At 41.2% G+C, this 17,486-nt stretch overlaps 2 protein-coding genes and 1 long non-coding RNA gene across 5 annotated transcripts in view; 2 read left to right on the top strand and 1 right to left on the bottom strand.

The window, feature by feature from the left end:
* Nucleotides 1-8,213, top strand: part of ptprja (protein tyrosine phosphatase receptor type Ja) — a 38,310-nt gene extending 30,097 nt beyond the window's left edge. Inside the window, 17 exon segments of the mRNA XM_047333502.1 lie at nt 34-294; nt 597-863; nt 2,701-2,850; nt 3,041-3,251; nt 3,759-3,874; nt 4,007-4,094; nt 4,181-4,225; nt 4,330-4,338; nt 4,447-4,534; nt 5,171-5,261; nt 5,479-5,555; nt 5,762-5,896; nt 5,976-6,092; nt 6,247-6,407; nt 6,522-6,657; nt 6,748-6,866; nt 6,868-8,213. Of these exon segments, the coding sequence (XP_047189458.1) occupies nt 34-294; nt 597-863; nt 2,701-2,850; nt 3,041-3,251; nt 3,759-3,874; nt 4,007-4,094; nt 4,181-4,225; nt 4,330-4,338; nt 4,447-4,534; nt 5,171-5,261; nt 5,479-5,555; nt 5,762-5,896; nt 5,976-6,092; nt 6,247-6,407; nt 6,522-6,657; nt 6,748-6,866; nt 6,868-6,907 (2,111 nt within the window). The 3' untranslated portion in view covers nt 6,908-8,213.
* Nucleotides 7,834-11,828, bottom strand: LOC118315989. The gene is made up of 2 exons (XR_004795006.2): nt 10,746-11,828; nt 7,834-9,137 (listed from the first exon to the last, which is right to left on the bottom strand). It is a non-coding gene; the product is annotated as an uncharacterized LOC118315989 (long non-coding RNA).
* osbpl5 (oxysterol binding protein-like 5) overlaps nt 10,053-17,486 on the top strand; it is a 41,331-nt gene continuing 33,897 nt past the window's right edge. For all 3 annotated transcript variants that reach the window (XM_035643727.2, XM_035643728.2, XM_035643725.2), the window contains exon 1: nt 10,053-10,303. The gene's annotated coding sequence lies outside the window, so the exon portion shown is untranslated. The remainder of the gene's footprint in view (nt 10,304-17,486) is intronic.

The following is a 17,486-nucleotide window of genomic DNA, read 5'->3' as shown; positions in this document are numbered from 1 at the left end:
TTTACATCTCTCAAATATCTTTCGAACAATCAGAACAGTTGAGTGTGGAGTCTGTTGTGGCTCGTGCGGCACAAGAAGACAGCATGACAGTCACATGGGAAAAACCCGCAGATTACGAAGGAAGCTGTTATTACAATTTGAACTGGCAAAGCCGAAATGGCGTCAAAAGGAGAAACACAACGGAAACTGTGTATACGATCTATGACCTGGATCCTGGGACCCGATATAACGTTAGTGTCACCCCAGGGTCTGATGGAAGACTGGGTGCGACAACAACGAACTCCAGCTGCACAAGTATGATTACGATTGCTCGATTCATTTCATATTGTTGGTTTAATCATGTCTTTCAACTGTGCATGTATGGAAAATGTGAAAGGCAAGTTTATTTTAGGTATGGTGATGTTTTGATGTGTTGAATTTTAGTTTTTAAGATGGAATATGATAAGGACAAATTGATTCTCATCACATATTATAAACCTTTTTATTTGATATGTTTTTTGTTCATCAAAAAGTGAATCCTTTTGTAAAGTTACAGCTTATGTTGCAGGCAGGTTTTTAAGTTTTCCCTAACATTCGTTTCTAATTTGATGCTGCAGATGCAAGCCCAGTGAAAGGCTTAACATGTCACGGTCCAAACAAAGCAAATGCAGAAATCGTCCTGTCCTGGACCCAGCCCAGTGGCCAACACTCTGGCTTCCTGGTCACTGTAAAAGAGAACAAGATCAGCAACTGGACAGACACCTGTTGCAATCTTACTGTGTTCAACCTTCATCACGACACGACATACCATCTGACCGTGAAGACGCTGAGCTGTGGACAGTCCAGCACTCCTGTGTCTCTTGACTGCAGGACAGGCATTACAGGTAGGTGATGCTTTGTGGACGTTACAACTTTAGAATACAAATGCCAATACATGTTTCTGATACACACAGCAAACATCGTTTTTTTGTATTAGTTCTCAGAGGCGTCCAGTCATTTCAACAACTTCACACTTGACAGTGTGCTTTCTTAGGTTCTTAGGTGGCCTGTGTATAAAGCAAACCTGGGCATTGTACGGCCCGCGGGCCAAATACGGCCTGCGGGATGATTCTGACCGGCCCGCGAAAAGATTACATGATAATAAGAAAATAAAACATATTTTCTAATTATCTTATGGGTGGACTAAAACTGCATTGCTTTTATTTTGAAGCCCATTTATTCTCACAGTGCACGCAATCGTGCACGTCAACTGAGCACGTGAAATGCGTGTGATTGACAACCTGTCTTCCTTCCTTGTCACCCCTGAAAAATGCGAAAATGTCGGCTCATGCCAAAAAGAGGAAAGTGGATGCCGAAAGCAGAACTTTCAAACAAATATGGACTACTAATTTTTTCTTTACTGAAGTCAAGGGCAAACCTGTGTGTTTGGTTAGTGGGGAGCATGTCGCCGTGTTTAAAGGGTACAATTCGAAACGGCCTTACGAGACGAAACATGCCGAGAAATACAAAAACTTGACTGATGCCGAACGAGCGCGGACATCCACGGATTTACTAACAAAAGCTAGAAAAACAACAAGGCTGTTTTACAAAGCTGCATGCAGCCAGAGATGCAGCGAACCAGAACCAGCTTTGTGATAGCCCACAAAATCGCCCAGAATAGTAAGCCATTCTCGGAGGGGGAGTTTGTGAAAGAGTGCATGGTCGAGTCTGCAGCACTGCTATGCCCAGAGGAAAAAAGAAGCGTTTGAAAACATCCCACTGCCCCGCCGCACCGTGACGAGAAGGGTGGAGGACATCGCAGAGAATCTGGAGTTTCAGCTGCAAAGTGAAGTGGGAAGCTTCGACTTTTTTTTCTTTGGCGTTGGACACTTGATCCTTTTCTTTTTTCTGCACAGTAAAAAAAAAAGAACTGAAGAAGACATAAATATGGAAATATAACAAGTGGAATGGGACACTTGATCTTTTTCTTTTCTTTTTTTTTTTTGCACAGTTCTGAAAACATTAAATGTTTAATATAGGCATGTAAAGTCAAAAAGGCTACAAAACTGGGACACTTTTCTTTACACAGTTACACAGTTCAGTGACATGTCTTTGTGTGGCTACAAAGATGATGTGATGAGAAAATCCTTTTTTCAATAGTATATGAAACTCAAAATGCCCTTTGTTATTAATGTGACTGAAAATGAGTCAAATGTTTCACATTTTGTTTATCATTTTGGAAATTCTATTTGAATAAATGGTATTTTTGAAAGCTAACCTCACCTTTTAATTGCCGAATAATAACCTACACTCTTACCAGCGGTCAAAACAATGCCATTTACTGCTTTTTATATAGAAATAAAATGTATATTATGCATAATTGAGTTCGGCATTTTGGCCCGGCCCTCCAAAATATTTTCAGTTGCTCATTTGGCCCCCTGGGAAAAATAATTGCCCACCCCTGGTATAAAGGCACAAATTATTAACAAAGTTTATTAGTATTGAACATATTGCGTGTCACAATCGCACCAAAGTTCACTGCACTTCCTTGTGCCCTTAACAATACACCTACCAAGTGTGCAGCGAAAAAGATGAATGCTTCTCGAGCCCCAGACAGACAGACAGGCAGAGGTTCCTTGCTTTAGACATGATATGGGTAACACAGAAAATTAAAATTTGCGCGCACAGGTCCCTTGTTTTCAAAAAAATTACTTACATGCGTTTCTTTTGTGATTTTTAAAGATCCACCCATTCCGCCCTACTACGAGTCACTGTTGGTGGTGAGTTACGTGACACAGAACAAGTTCTCCATTCAAATTAACAGAACGCTGCTGGATGGCATCAACGGGCGAGTCACACATGTTGGGGTGCTGGTGACAGAAAGCCCTCCTGGTGGGTTTCTTTTTCTTTTTCCGAATGTGAGGGGGATTTAGTAATTATGCCGCAATATCATAATCAATTCAGTGGCCATTTGTTGTGCATGACATGTATCCTGGACATCTATTTGTTTGTGCTTTGTCTAAGTATTTCTTGCTGGTAGGATTGACCATGATAATGACAAACAACTTTTTTGGTTACCCAGTCCTTTCAGATGACACCTCTATTTTGAAAACAAATTTGGGGAAGACTTATGATCAATGGAGGGCGAAGGAAACTCATGTTTACCTGGCAACAGTCATTGAGGCCCACCCCTTGTCCCGCAGTGGAGAGAACCCTCTGAACATAGAGGTGGGAGATGGATCCACATGGGAGGGCTACACTAATGGCGCTCTGGACGCCGATGGAAAATACCAGTAAGAACAAAAATTATACTGAACTACTCAATGATAGAGTAACTATCTCCTTTGTGGGCTATTGTTGTATAATGTAAGATAATACTTCTATTTTAAAGCTGGAGTGTGGGACTTTTACATGTAAATGAAGGTCTGCGATATTTAAGCCTATGTAAAATGACACATGATCCGCTCCGCCTAAATCCAGAGTTTAAAATTTGGTGTCGGTGGCGACATTCCCTGCACTGACTCACCAGAAGCAATTTGATTTGCGTCAACCAGCAATTGAGAGCTGGAGAAGGAAGCAACCATGGACATGGAGTACACTGCAGCAACTATGTGTATGATGATGCTGCAGATATAGAAATTAAGATGAGGATTGCATTTTAAAAAAAGAAAACAATTGATGAGTTACAGTAGGAAGGTTTTTCAACTGTCATTCAGCCATGTTTTACAAGTAGATCACTACACTTGTTATAAGTTAGATATATGAAAAAAAAGTTGAACTTTAAATCTCTTATCCTGCAGATATGCCATCGCGGTGTTCACCAGTCTGATTTTGCAAAATGGCCTAGTGAATGGTGATGTGTCACTGGTCTCAGTAACAAACTTCAGCCCTGCTGTTACACTCCCACCGTACCCAGGTGCTCTTATGGAACCATGTTTTGTGCTGTTGTTTTTTTTCCTTCTACTTCATGAAACACTGCCATACTCTGAAGAAATGCTCACTGGCCTCATTCGTTGACTCTCTGCCCTGATCTTTGTCAACATTTCAGCGGACATAGGCATTGCTATCGGAGCAACATTGGGAATTTTTTCCGTTTTTGTCATCGTCCTCATTGGATTCATTATCTACTGGAAAAGGTTTGTGGTTGTCACCACTGATAGATATCACTATTGAGTCTCTGTGTGTAGAACCAAACTCTAATCCCACCATTTATTTTCTGTAGGTTTTCCCACAAAGAACAGCCGGACATCCAGATTCATCCCATGAGGTAAGGTTTTAATTTTTACCTCGTTGTTTTCATCTTAAAGTAAATGGAAAACAGTTGCTCTAGCGGTCAGTCAACGTTGCCTTCTCCTCTCTTCTTTTTTCCAGAGCCAAAGTGTAAGTATAAATCCTCTTGATCATATCTATTAAACACACTGTGACGTGGTTTTTCTGAAGTGGTTTCCTGAACATTTCTCGTCTCATCTCTGGTGTCCATTTGAGCAGGAGCGTGGCTGTGAGGGTGGAGGACTACGAGGCGTACTACAAGAAGAAGAGAGCCGACTCCAACTGTGGCTTTGCCGAAGAGTTTGAGGTGAAACGTGAATGTAATGTTCGAGGGCTCCCGATATGTATGTTTTGGTCTATTCAGAGCAGACAGTTATTGCAGACAATGCCCAGTATGTTTTCCAGTTTATTCGAGATAGATTACATCATGTCCGTTAATATTTCTGACAGTCTGACGGGCGTCAATGTGACAACTTTTACTGTTGATATCTAACTACTTGTGCTCTTCTGACCAAGAAGGTAAATTGTAAGAGTCAACATTTTATACAGAAGCTGTCCATGTTGTGATATAAATGAATGTTCAGTAACTTGAAAAAGTGATGCTCGAATAAATAACAGACACTTTACCAATGTAAAGTTTAAGAATAAATCCGGGGCTGTTACAAATGAAACAAACATTCCTTTTATAGCACAGCTTGCAATATACTTGACATAGTGTATTTCACTTGTGGAGAAAGGTCAAGTGGTGGAATCAACTGTTAAAAATAACTGTCATTTAATGCATTGACCAAAATGACCATGGAAGTATTAGTAACTGGAGAAAAAATTCTCTGATTGTGCATCCTACCTAATAGTAAATTGCTTTTGTGTTGTACTAGATTTTGGATGTGAAGTGCATCCCATCGATTGTCAATCTGTTTTTTGTCTACCATTTCTTTTGAAGGACCTGAAGATTGTTGGTACGGGTCAGTCGAAAACGAATGCTTTGCACTTAGAGAACAAGCCCAAGAACCGCTACAGCAACGTGCTCCCATGTGAGTCACCTGAACAAATCCACCTCCGCTGCTTCCAACAGTAACACTCATTTGCCTCTCCTCGTGTTTCTGCTACCATTATCCCATTTTTGTTTGGACATTTAATCCCCGTTATCATACATGCTGTAGTTCATTGACAGTTTAGGGAAATGCACGAAAATAATTCAGCTAATTTCAAGTCTTTCCATTCCATTGACCCTCTTTTCTCAACTCCTAGACGAATCTTCTAGGGTGAAACTCTCTATTATCCATGGAAGTCCATATGATGACTACATCAATGCTAACTACATGCCGGTGCGTACTGACACTCTTTGAGGCAGCTCTCTGCTTCTGTCATCGCTTCAGTGTCAATGAACATCCTGCCGAACAACATAACTGCTCAATTCTGTTGCTTCATGCCACACGCTGTTCAAACTCTTCCACCTTCGTCGACATCGAATCTCAGAGGAAACTGACCTGGGTGGCTGTTTTTGTTCTGTTGTGATGGTTTGATTTGGCAGGGTTACAACTCCAGGAAGGAGTATATTGCAGCTCAGGGTCCTTTGCCAGTCACACTCAGCGAGTTCTGGAGGATGATATGGGAGAAGAACGTGCAGACCCTGGTCATGCTGACACGTTGTAACGAACAGGGACGAGTGAGTACAAACACAAACAACCACAGCCTGCAGCAACATGCACGTCGCGTAAGGACACATGACTGCCTTCTCCTTCCAGGTAAAATGTGAGCAGTACTGGGGCTCTGGCACCAAGCACTTTGAAAACATCACTGTGACAACAACTTCTGATGTACCACTTGAAGACTGGACCGTCAGGGACTTTAACTTAAAAAATGTAAGTTGTGCGATCTTACGTATGCCAAGAATAAGCCTCCCATTAAACGGGTAAAAAAAAAAAATCCTCACTGGTCATCTGCAAACGTCGTCACGAATCAGTGCTTATTAAAGATCTGTTTTGATTTTGATTTTGCGTGTCGTTTGTTCTCTAGGTGAAAACGGCAGAGACACGCCCGGTGCGTCAATTCCACTTCACAGCCTGGCCGGATCACGGGGTTCCAAAAACCACGGAGCTCCTCATCAACTTCAGACATCTGGTCAGAGAGCACATGGACCAGTACTCCAGACACTCTCCCACTGTGGTCCACTGCAGGTCCGACTGAACACACAGAGACACGCACACGTCCGCCTCCAGTCTTACTTTTCAGAAAAATGTATTTGATATCCTCTTTCTTTCTTTCGTGTTGTCTACCTTACCGACACTCAGTGCTGGTGTTGGACGCACAGGTACCTTCATCGCCATCGACAGTCTGATCTTCCAGATTGAAAGGGAAAATAAAGTGGACATATATGGCATCGTCCATGATCTGCGTATGCACCGGCCCCTTATGGTGCAGACTGAGGTAGGACACCGTCACATTTGCTGTTTCTTTTTTTTTATTACATATGTCTTATTGTACGTGTTAATGTTTTTCTATTTGGTGTCCCTGCAGGATCAGTATGTGTTCTTGAACCAGTGCGCCCTTGACATCATCAGGTCAAGAACTGGAACCAATGTCGATCTAATCTACCAAAACCCGGCGGCACTCTGTATTTACGAGAACATAGAGCCCAAACAAAGGTTTTCATAAAAACGGGTACCACAATGCATAGGCCAGAGAAACTGCTCAGGTCCTCCACTTCTCTCCTTACTCTTGGCAAGAAACTGAGCAGGCATTTGTAAAGGGAAGGCTTGCAATAGAATGTGCTGTATTTATTTTATATATATATATCTGTTCTTATCAAGAATCTTGTTACCTGGAATTAATCTTGTTTTTCTGGTATTTATTTGTTAAAGAAATATTTTAATGTCTGACAAAGGATAAAACTGTATATGTAGATTTGATTGTGGACACTGACCAAAAACGTTTCAATTATACACTACTGTCTTGGATTCCATCAGTGAATACTTTTTTTTATTTCTGCTTGCTTACTACTGTAAACGACTCAGTGATGATTCCATTTTTAGCTCAGGTAATATGTTAAATTTTTGATTTTCTCTTCTTATTATGTTTTAATGCTTAAGACAAACATGGACTGTTGGAGAAACCTGAAAATATTGTCATAATATATCATATTTTATCGAAGTTTGTCGGATTGTGCAACCAATTGTTTTTGCACCTCTTAAACCAATTTTAAACTGTGCAATTTTTTTCGTTTGGTTTTTGTAGATTACTTGTATTTGTATGCACTGTAGTCAATGCACTGGATGTATTTGTCTTTCTATACTGTCCACTTTTTTTACAAAATATGATTTTTTTTGTTATCAGTGTCTTTGATTGAATTTTATCCAATGCTATGTGAACCAATTTGCTGTTTTCCCCCACATCTGATAATTTTACTTTGATTTTCTTTTTAAGATTACAAGAAATGGGTCACATTTAACAAAAGCTCAGGTACTCCAACAATGAAAACTGAACATTTTATTGGTAAGTGTAGTGTGTACAAGTGTATGTGTATGTCCTTCTTTTTCTTCATGGTAAATTCCTAATAGACACAACAATGTTACATCACTTCCTGCTGCATATCTGCTCCATCCAGGGACATTTCCTGTGATGAAATCAGCGGAGGAGCAGAAGCTTCATTTTCCACTTCTAAAGGGCAGAATTTTCCATGAGGCCATGATGATAACTGACATGTGCAGTTAACCCAGTAGATCATTTTATACGCATCTTTTGTTTTTGTTGTTCATCTCATCATTATGTACTTTAAATGATTGGAAGCACATTTTGTATGAAACGGAGAAAAGTAAATAGTCATTTTTTTAGGATAGTGAAATTTTAGGATGTTTTTGAAAATGCTTTATGAGATGCTTGCTGGTTCAATGCAAAAGGTAAAAAAGGTAAAAGAATTGAGGTTGTAATATATATATGCTGTGCAAACGAAATGGTATTAAAGATGTTACTACATTTTTACCCCACATATGAGGTGTGTGTGTGTGTGTGGCTCAAATCTGTGTGAGAGATAGTGGCATCAGTCCCCTCTTTACTAGAATCCACAAGCTACAATAAAATGACAGAAAATCAAATGATATCATTTTAATTATCTCAGTAGTATTATCGTTTCGCAATCATAATTTTGGTTCCAAGCTTATCTCACACAGAATATGTTAGTATTTCTATTGTTTGTCTAACATTTTACAAGCCGATACCATTGGAGACGTACTTCCGTAACATCTGTACTAACTATTCAGTTTTGATAAATCCATTATACAAATAGTTTCTGGATTGTTTCAGTCAAATGGAAAGTATCAGTTGGATGTGCTGCAGAGGAGGACTGAGAGGTGGCTCACCTCTGCATTATTCAGAACATCATTGGGGTTGCAGCGAGCAAAGTGCTCCCCAAAGGATGAATAAATGATGCCATTCCAGTTGTCAGTATGTCATGAGAAACAAAGTTCTAACTCAGAGCATCTTACACATATTTCAAAAAGTCATGTCGAGTTTATTTATAAAGCACATTTCATATGACGAGAAAAGACTCGGCGCGCTTGTCCCCGCTTTACAGCTTTTACAGCTCCTCGCATCAGGCCTACACTTTGTGCTATATGTTGGTGTTTATGAGAAATCAATGTCACAGCACAGCTGAATCCTTACACGTGGTAATATAAGATGTGTCTGCATCATTAAGCTTGATATTTCTCACATCTTATACAATATCCCCCCTCTCTTTCCCCCACTCCTCCTCCTCCTCCTCCTCATCCTCCTTGTTTCATGTCTCACATCCACAAGTTGGATCTAAAATAGATTTGGCATTTGACCGTCTCTTCCTCGTTTCCTGTGCCGTGCTATGTGCAACAGAGAAGTACACGGAAAGCTGAAGCCGTTGTGACAGCAAATCCAACCTGCAAGTAGAAAATTAAATTAGGACAATAACTGGGTGGTCCACATTTAATGATGAGGTCAAATGCTAATTTGCCAGGAAATCCAATGTAATGGATTACATCAAGATATTCCCGCTTTTGATTGAGGTGGTAATTGTATTTTTTATTCTCTCTGCAAATAAGTAGAAAAAACACAACCACACAGCTTTGCACAGACCTAAACTTGGCCTTATGATAAGAACTTGTCATTTCATCACTTTACCCTTCTCTACATTCTTTCTTTTTTTCCAATGACTGGACCTAATGATCTTCCGTACAGAACAACTTGATATCCATGGTCAGTACAGCACAGTGGCGTTGCCATGCTGTTGTTTGGGCGTCAAAAGAATCAAGAAGAAAATATTCACATCATGTTATTTATACTGTATATAAAGCTTTACTGTTAGAACTGTTACAGGATAATTCAAACAGTTATTATGAGAACACTTCACTGAATCTCCGAATTGCCTTTAGTTTTCCAGGCAATTCAGTGAAGTGTTCGAAGAGGCAATATTTTCTCCTTCTTAAAGTCCCTATCTAAGCATATTAAACATACTGATCAATGGAGGCTGAAATGTAACTTGGTCACTCCGATTCATAAAGGCTCTAAATGTTCCACGTATTTTGACCATTTTTGGCCCAAATGGTCGTTATCTTATTGTAACAGGCCGTATATTGGCAACATATATGCTCCCAATTTTTGTCTGTTGTCAACACAAATTGACATGTGTGTAATTTGTGTTGTCTTTTGTAAATGTAAATTCTTCTCAGGCCTCTCTTGAAAAAAAGAGTTTGCCTGATTAAATAAAGACTACATTAAAAAAATGCTGCAGGTGTAGTGCGCTGCTGCGGCCACAGGTGTCGCCAGAGCTCGCCGTGTTTGGCAGCCGCAGACGGGCATCGGGGCTGACGAACCGCAGGAGCAGCGGCAGGCAGCGGCAGGCAGCGGCAGGAGCCAGTCCGCTCCACACGCTCCATGTTGAGACGCAGCAGACCAACTTCTCCTCCACTCGACTCCCACCGTCCGACGCCGCTCACCCGCAGGACCCCCGCTATAACTCACGCATTCCTCCCCGTGCTATGACGCCGGCGGACTGGGGAGGAAGCTCGCGAACAGCCGCCTGAGCGGCCGCCGTGGCCGACACACGGTGAGTGGAGTGTTTCAAACCGCTGTCTTACAACCGCGGGCGGATAACTTGAACGGTTCTTCAACGGACTGTTCGCTCTACGTGCTAACTTGCGCCCGCTAGCTTAAATAGCATTCGACTTGTGGACTGATTAGGGTGTGCATGTATTTTTTTCAAAATGTTATCTCCCACTATCTTAGCGACGCAATGTTGGGAGGAATGTGGTGAGCGGGTCGTAGTAACGGTGTTACCCGTATTTGTGTTCGGTTTGCCAGTCTCTCTGTCTCGGTTGTGGCTAACGTTCCTAGCTAGCTACATTGAAGTAACCCCCGCCCCCCCCCAACCGTTAGCGGAGCAACACATGCGGTTGCAGCTTGGCTGTCACTTGTTTGCATGGCAACCACGGGGACCTCCGAGCCGATGTCAAAGGGGGGGGGGGGGTCTCCGGTATGATTCCCCTCACATTTAGTCGGTTCCCCTTCCACGCTGCGAGTGGAACTGGACTCGGCGGATCGGACCGATCGAGAAGGGATGGCGTTACCCCGCATAACGGCGCATGTGGCGGAGCAGCAGGAATAACGGTAGCCGTCAGTGGCACAACAGAAGAAAAAAAACTCCATTGAACTTAAAGGATCACAATGTTCAGCATGGTTGTTATACCATGACGTCAGTGACATACAGTACCGTTGGCACGCAGTGCAGTGTGAACGGACGTGTGTAGGTGATTTACAGGCAGGAGCATCGAGGCAGGTGGACATTTACAGGCAGGAGCATCGAGGCAGGTGGACATTTTAAAGGTCAGATAGTAATGCAGTGCCGACCGAGACATCTTTAGCATGGCTCCAACTCGTGTCGCTGGTTCCAAGCCAGAGCTGTAACCTTCGTCGTGTTCACTACAAGCACCAGCATGATGACTGTCAACAGGCACAGGCACAGGCCCCGCCCCCTCCTCTCTGCAGGACCCGCCCTCTTTAGGACACTGGGTGATATTGAGGGGTGTTTTTGTTTGTGTGTGTGTGTGTGTGATGTGAAATGGAATAATTGATGGAGTGGATGATGAACCAGGAAGACGGAAACCGTTGATGTCTCAAGCAGCAGTGTTTATTATAAGAGCCCAATATATGAAGTAGATTTTTGGTTCATTCACACAGCTCAACGAGGTGGAGAGTTTTCGGCGCCCCAAGACAATGTGCCTGTTCCCGGTCTCTGTAGTGCCTTTAGTTTGGGGTAATGTCGTCATCTCCCCGGCGACTATGACACCTCGAGAGAGACTTCAGCTGCTCGATGGTTGTTGTGGCTTGCCACAGACAAGATGACTTTGCTTGGTGCCTGAGAAGACTCATCTTAAGAGGTTCCCTGGGGAGGATAGACAAAATTATAAAAACGTGATGGATTGTAAAATGATACACTTGATGCATTTGTCCAAAATAATTTTTTCTTAACGTGACCAGAGGTGCAACAGTTAATCGATTACTAAATGAATCGCTAACTGTTTTCATAATCGATTAATCGGTTCAAGTAGTTTTTATGGGGAATATAATATTCTATGATTTCCGCTTCTTAAATATGAATATTTTCTGGTTTCTTTGCTCCTCTGTGACAATAAACTAAATATCTTTGGTGTGTGGACAAAACAAAACATCATCTTGGGGTTTTGGGAAACACGACCCGACAGTTTGCACCATTTTATGACACTTTATGGACCAAACAACTAATCGATTAATCGAAAAAATAATCAACAGATTAGTCGATTATGAAATTAATCGTTAGTTGCAGCCCTAAACGTGACATCTTTCATCACGAGTTTCTTCATCAGAAATTTGCCTTTCATGAACTAGACCCATTAAATTGCCGGTGTTGGCTTGTTGCAGATGTACTGTATGTGTACATATCACATGGGTATGCATTTCAGCCAATGAAAACAAGAGATTGCAGTACAGATAACTTAAATAAGGTTGAGGTCGTTGAAAAAAAAATTTCCGTTACACAGGGAACGAAAAGTTTATTTTTCAGCTGCAAAATATCTTAATCTACATCACATCTTCTTTTCGAGGTTTTATTTAAGCAATCCTTATTCCAAAAAATTGCGTTATGCGTGAAAAATGTAGATTGAACAATGCAGAATATTGTTACATTTGATTTTGATGGGATTATAACTAAATGTGGAGATTTCACCGTACCACTTAGCCTCATCTATCTCCGTCTATTTTAAGCGCAGACAAATTTGGAAGAGCTTATCATCTTTAATCGTGTGGTATTATGAGGAATTGTGCTTTGCCAGAGAGGAGGAGAATAACACTAATGTGCACTATAGTTAATATTTAAAAGGCTCACTGGAACGTGTCGCTCATACAATAATGGAAAAATATTCTTGAGAGAAGGCCATCCAAGCACAAGAGGAAATGATTACCAGACTGCTTGAAGTTAAGTGTGAGGTGATATTTGGGGACAATTTAACAGGCCATCTCTTGTTCCCCACTTTCTCTTTTTTTGTTGTCTGCAAAGTCCCCAGTCTTTCTGTGATCTGTTTGCACCTTTAGTTAACTCCATATTTCAGATTAGGGTTATATGGAACATTAAAGGGCTAATATCCAGTATTAGGATTCTCTGTCAGACTCACATGGGCAATCATTGATCTGATGTTGAATGACCACAAAATGTCCGACTGCAAGTAGTGCCAATAGCAGGGATGATAACAAATCAGGCATTTGAAGGTCATTGATGCCAACTGGCAATTGGAAATAGGTCATGAGATCAATAACAACAGACACAAGTCCTATTTGCTTCTGGTTTTGATCAAGTCTGTGTTGCTTTTAGATATTCAATTTCTGATGTCCTGCACCAGCAGGGAGTCTTAAAGGTTCAGTATATAACATTTAGAAAAAATATTGTTATTAATGGCACTGGTGGGCGTTAAGTAAACTGCAGTCAGCATCCCGTTGCTTGTACTTTTGCTTGAACTCTGTAGGAAGGGTGCAAGAGAGGATCCTGTGATGTGACATACACAAGACTGAATGTGATTTAACAGCATGTTGTTAAATTAAGTAACTAAAAGTAAACTGTTATCACAAAGTTTTTTTTCAGACCTGAACTCCGAAAAATTTGGTCTGGACATTTCGCAGAATTCTCTGTTCACATGTGAAGAACTCAGCAAGAGATAGTCCAAGTCAGACACATTCACACCAGCAGGACATTTTCTGAAACATTCAGGTGAGGGGTGGAGCCCAGGTAGAGCGCCCACTCGATTGCTGTGAATCTTCCAGAGGTTTTGCTGCTGGGCTCACACCGGACATTTTCTGGAACATTTGCATTCGCACATACAGCCCCTCTGCAAAAGTTCCGGAAAATGTCCGGACTTTAGCGCACGTTTGAAACAGCTGTAGTTTGACTTTGAACTATATTGGAGACTTTAGAATACATTTGACTCTTCAGTTGCATTTGTATAGCACATTTCAACAACAAGGCAATTCATAGTGAAGTAAGGAACGTCTGGCTATGCAAGATTAAAGTTTGACTATCTTTGAGTTTGTGCCCGGGAGCCAGTCGTTCGTTTGACGTTAGCAGATTCCACTTCACAGAAAATGTTAGCTAGTGTTGCACACTGTTGATGCTGTAGGGGAGCGGTGGACAAGAGACACACGTGACATCCTTTGGATTTTCCAGAGAATTCAACCGTTGTCCTTCTAAATAGAAATGTCCACAGACTGTTGAAGGCAATGTTGGGGAAATTGTTATTACAATCCTTTCAAACGTTTGCAGTAAAAAAGTGATTAATACATTTAAATTGCTTCACATTCTCACACAGTGCTACTAATCCTTTACAACCAAAAAAATGATCATACATTGTACTTTTTTCTAAACTTTTCTAACCTTTTCATAATGATGAGAGGTTTTCTACGGTGATCTGTTAACACCCACACAAGTCTGGTCCTGCCACATGACGGTCTACCTTGCACTAATCAGGCGGGGATATTTAATGGTGTTGTTCCCTAAGCCTATCAAGTTGTACCGTGGCTTTGCGTCACTGTGATTGACAAATGGGAAGAGATTGGTAGTAAATGAAGGATTAAATAAAAGGGTGGTGTGAGAATGTGAATAGCTGGTTGAGTCACTTTATGTGGGTGGTCAGTGCTGTATTATTATTTTTTTTATCACTGCTTTTTCTAGCAGGAAGACACAGCAACAGATGTCCCAGCTTCCATGCTGTGCTGTGAGGAATACTCAGAAAATACCGTGTCCAAGCAAATACTAAATGCGTCTCTGCGGAAGAAGCTACCCAGGCGGTCCTGGTGTTGTAGGAGAAGACTTTGAGTTCAGTGCTGATATTATATATATATATATATATATATATGTGTGTGTGTGTGTGTGTGTGTGTGTGTGTTTGTTTGTGTTTTTTAAAAATAATTGACAATGATTCCTAGGATGTCGTTACCAAACCCCTATGACAAAAAATATAATTGAGGCTTAACCATAAACTTTATTATAAATAAATATAAATGAAAACAAAACAAAAAATACAACCATATATAGAACTTGAATAAATAAGTTTTTTGAAAATGTGAAGACATAAATTCACAGCTTGTCTGCATTGTTTATCCTGAAAAATGTCAAGTTTTCATATCAGTGAATATCTGCAAACATAAACACCAATACTACTGTAATATGTCTGTGAATTGCTCATATTGACTGTTTTTTTTATCGGCCAACCGATAAATTAGTCGGGCTCTAGTGTGTAGCTGAGGTCGTCCCTCTTCTTTTGCCCCCACGTTTACAGTAAAATCTTTAATCTCCATTATAAGAATACAAAGGTAAAAAAAATTGTAAAAGAAGCTCCCCAGTGTCAGGATGTCACAGCTGAATATCTTAATTTGGAAAATTTCAGTTATTTTCAATGATCGGGTGGCTCTCTCTTCTTTTGTCCTTCATTTGAACACATGACGTTGTAGAAAGGGAGAGAGCGAGAGTTGTTTGATGTCTTTTTGTGTCTATTAAGTGCTAAAGTTGTTTAATGGTGAAAATGCATACATGTGCTTACATATAATGCATAAATGCATTGTTGGGGAAAAAAACTAGAAGCTGCCTAAAGGGTTGATCATATGTTTGAGTTGGTAGTGCCTTATATGCAAACTGCACTTGTAAAAGAAAGGAAGATGTAGTCGTATGCGTGAAAAAACCTTGAAAAAACACATAGCTAAGGCTGGGATTCAGGTATTGTTATTTTCATGGTATCAGTTGAATTGATTATCAGTGTAAAAATTCTTCATAATTTTCCAAAAGACACCTAAAGATATGGACCATGGGATTGAGCTGGACTGCTCTTAACAGTGGAAGTTTCCTGCGCTGGCTAAGCACTGTTCTAGTTCCCCTGAGATATATTAATGCTTTCCCCAACATCCAGACGGGGGGATCTAGGCTAACAGTGCCCAATTTTGAATCTGTCTCTCTGCCCCCAGAGAGCAAGTGCACTTTTAGCAGCCTCTATTGTTTCCACGATTGCCCTTCCTTGGTGTGTTCGTCCCAAGCTACTTCACAGCTGTAAGTTGGCCTTTATGTCTAAAAACAGATCCCTTGTTTTTTCCCTGTGAAAACTCATCTGTCTAAGCGCAGTGCAACGGTCAGTGCTGACATTTTTATCATATGGCTTTATCGTTAAATTGAGAAATAGTGCACACAAGGCAATATATACTGTATTGGTCAAAGTAAGATGTTTAGACCCTGAACCCACTCAGGGCACAACTTTAACTGTTTTAATATTTGCTAATTCTGTTCATGCAAAGATTTTAACACCCCGTAATGTCTGGAAACGCTCGTCTGTGGTAATGGTACAACATTAATTTTGAGAAACTTTTTACGACGGCTGAAACCCCATTTATGACTCAGATATAACATTTTACAATATAACTGGAAACTGCATTATTCTATTATAAGATCTCATGCAGATTGTAGGCAAAGGGACTTTAATGTCACTTGTGTAATGTATCTCAGTGATCGGGTTTGTTTTCTCTTTTCAAAAGTTTGATTACACAACAATCAATAAAAAAATATGTTTATTTAATTTTTTGGTCTTCTGAACTATTCCACATTCTCCTTCTGCCTCTTGCTTACCCTATCCCTGTAACACAAACACAAATTTAGGGTTTTGGTGATTTACCTCCTGACCCCTCAACATTTGTTCTCGGGCTGCCGGCTTCGTGTATTTATAGAGCAGGTTTAACACCACAGATCCCCTGCTCTTCTTTTTACAGAGGCAGCGGCTGCCGGAGCATTCTCACGGTAGTTAGCGCCTCTGCAATCGATATCCACCTCTCACTCATCTAAAGCTTAACATATAGAGCTGCTGCCAACTTTTACTCTGGACCCAGTGTTTTTTACGTTGTAGGTACAGTTGCAAAACGTCATACATTCTGACCCCAAAGCTGAACTTTGTGAAGAAAAGTTTAATATAAGGTCTCTGCGTGTAGATGAATACATACATGAGTGTTGTTAGATAACAATCAGCCACATGAGTATTGAGACTAACGGTAGATGCTTCCTGTATGTACATTTTTCTTTTTCCCAAGCAGTGATCAACAATTTTTTTTGTCATTTTTCAAATGACCTGCTGTGAGGCTGCAGTGTTTATGTCATTCTTGCAATCAGGGTCCAAAATTAACTTTTTAACTTATTAACTAAACGGGGGGTCCCAGCGGGCGCTGTTGCTGGGGTGATCCGCGAGAAGGGCCCGACGTGCATCCAGAGTCGCCGCCACCAGACTGCCGTACCCAACCCCCTCCACCGTACCCGCCTTGCGCAGCGGTGCAATGGACACCGCACCCGCGAGGGAACCCCACTCGCGGCACACCCCCACGCCAGCGTCTTTGTTTGTAGCTGCTATCCCAAATTCACCGCAGTTTGATGACTGACGCAATTACAACCTACGCACGTCACGTGCAGTGCGGCGGATCCAGCGGATTGAAGTGACAGCTATTTTTAAACAGTCTGAGTAACGGCAACCAGCAGCTTTCTTTTGCGCGTAGGACATTATATTCCTATCCGCCAGAGTGACGTGTGGTCTCCATAATTTACTCGCCAAAGACGAAATTTACCCGCATTTGTTGACTGGCGAGTGCTAATTTTGGACCGTGCTTATCATCCACATTTGTTTTAAAGCTGGTTTCTGACTGGCAAGCCCTGTGGAGGGACATCGTCCAGGCCCAGAAACTGA

This window comes from Scophthalmus maximus, chromosome 7, assembly GCF_022379125.1.
Source record: "Scophthalmus maximus strain ysfricsl-2021 chromosome 7, ASM2237912v1, whole genome shotgun sequence".
NCBI lineage: Eukaryota > Metazoa > Chordata > Actinopteri > Pleuronectiformes > Scophthalmidae > Scophthalmus > Scophthalmus maximus.
Note: the sequence above shows the minus strand (reverse complement) of the source record. Positions and strands in the feature narration are given on the sequence as shown.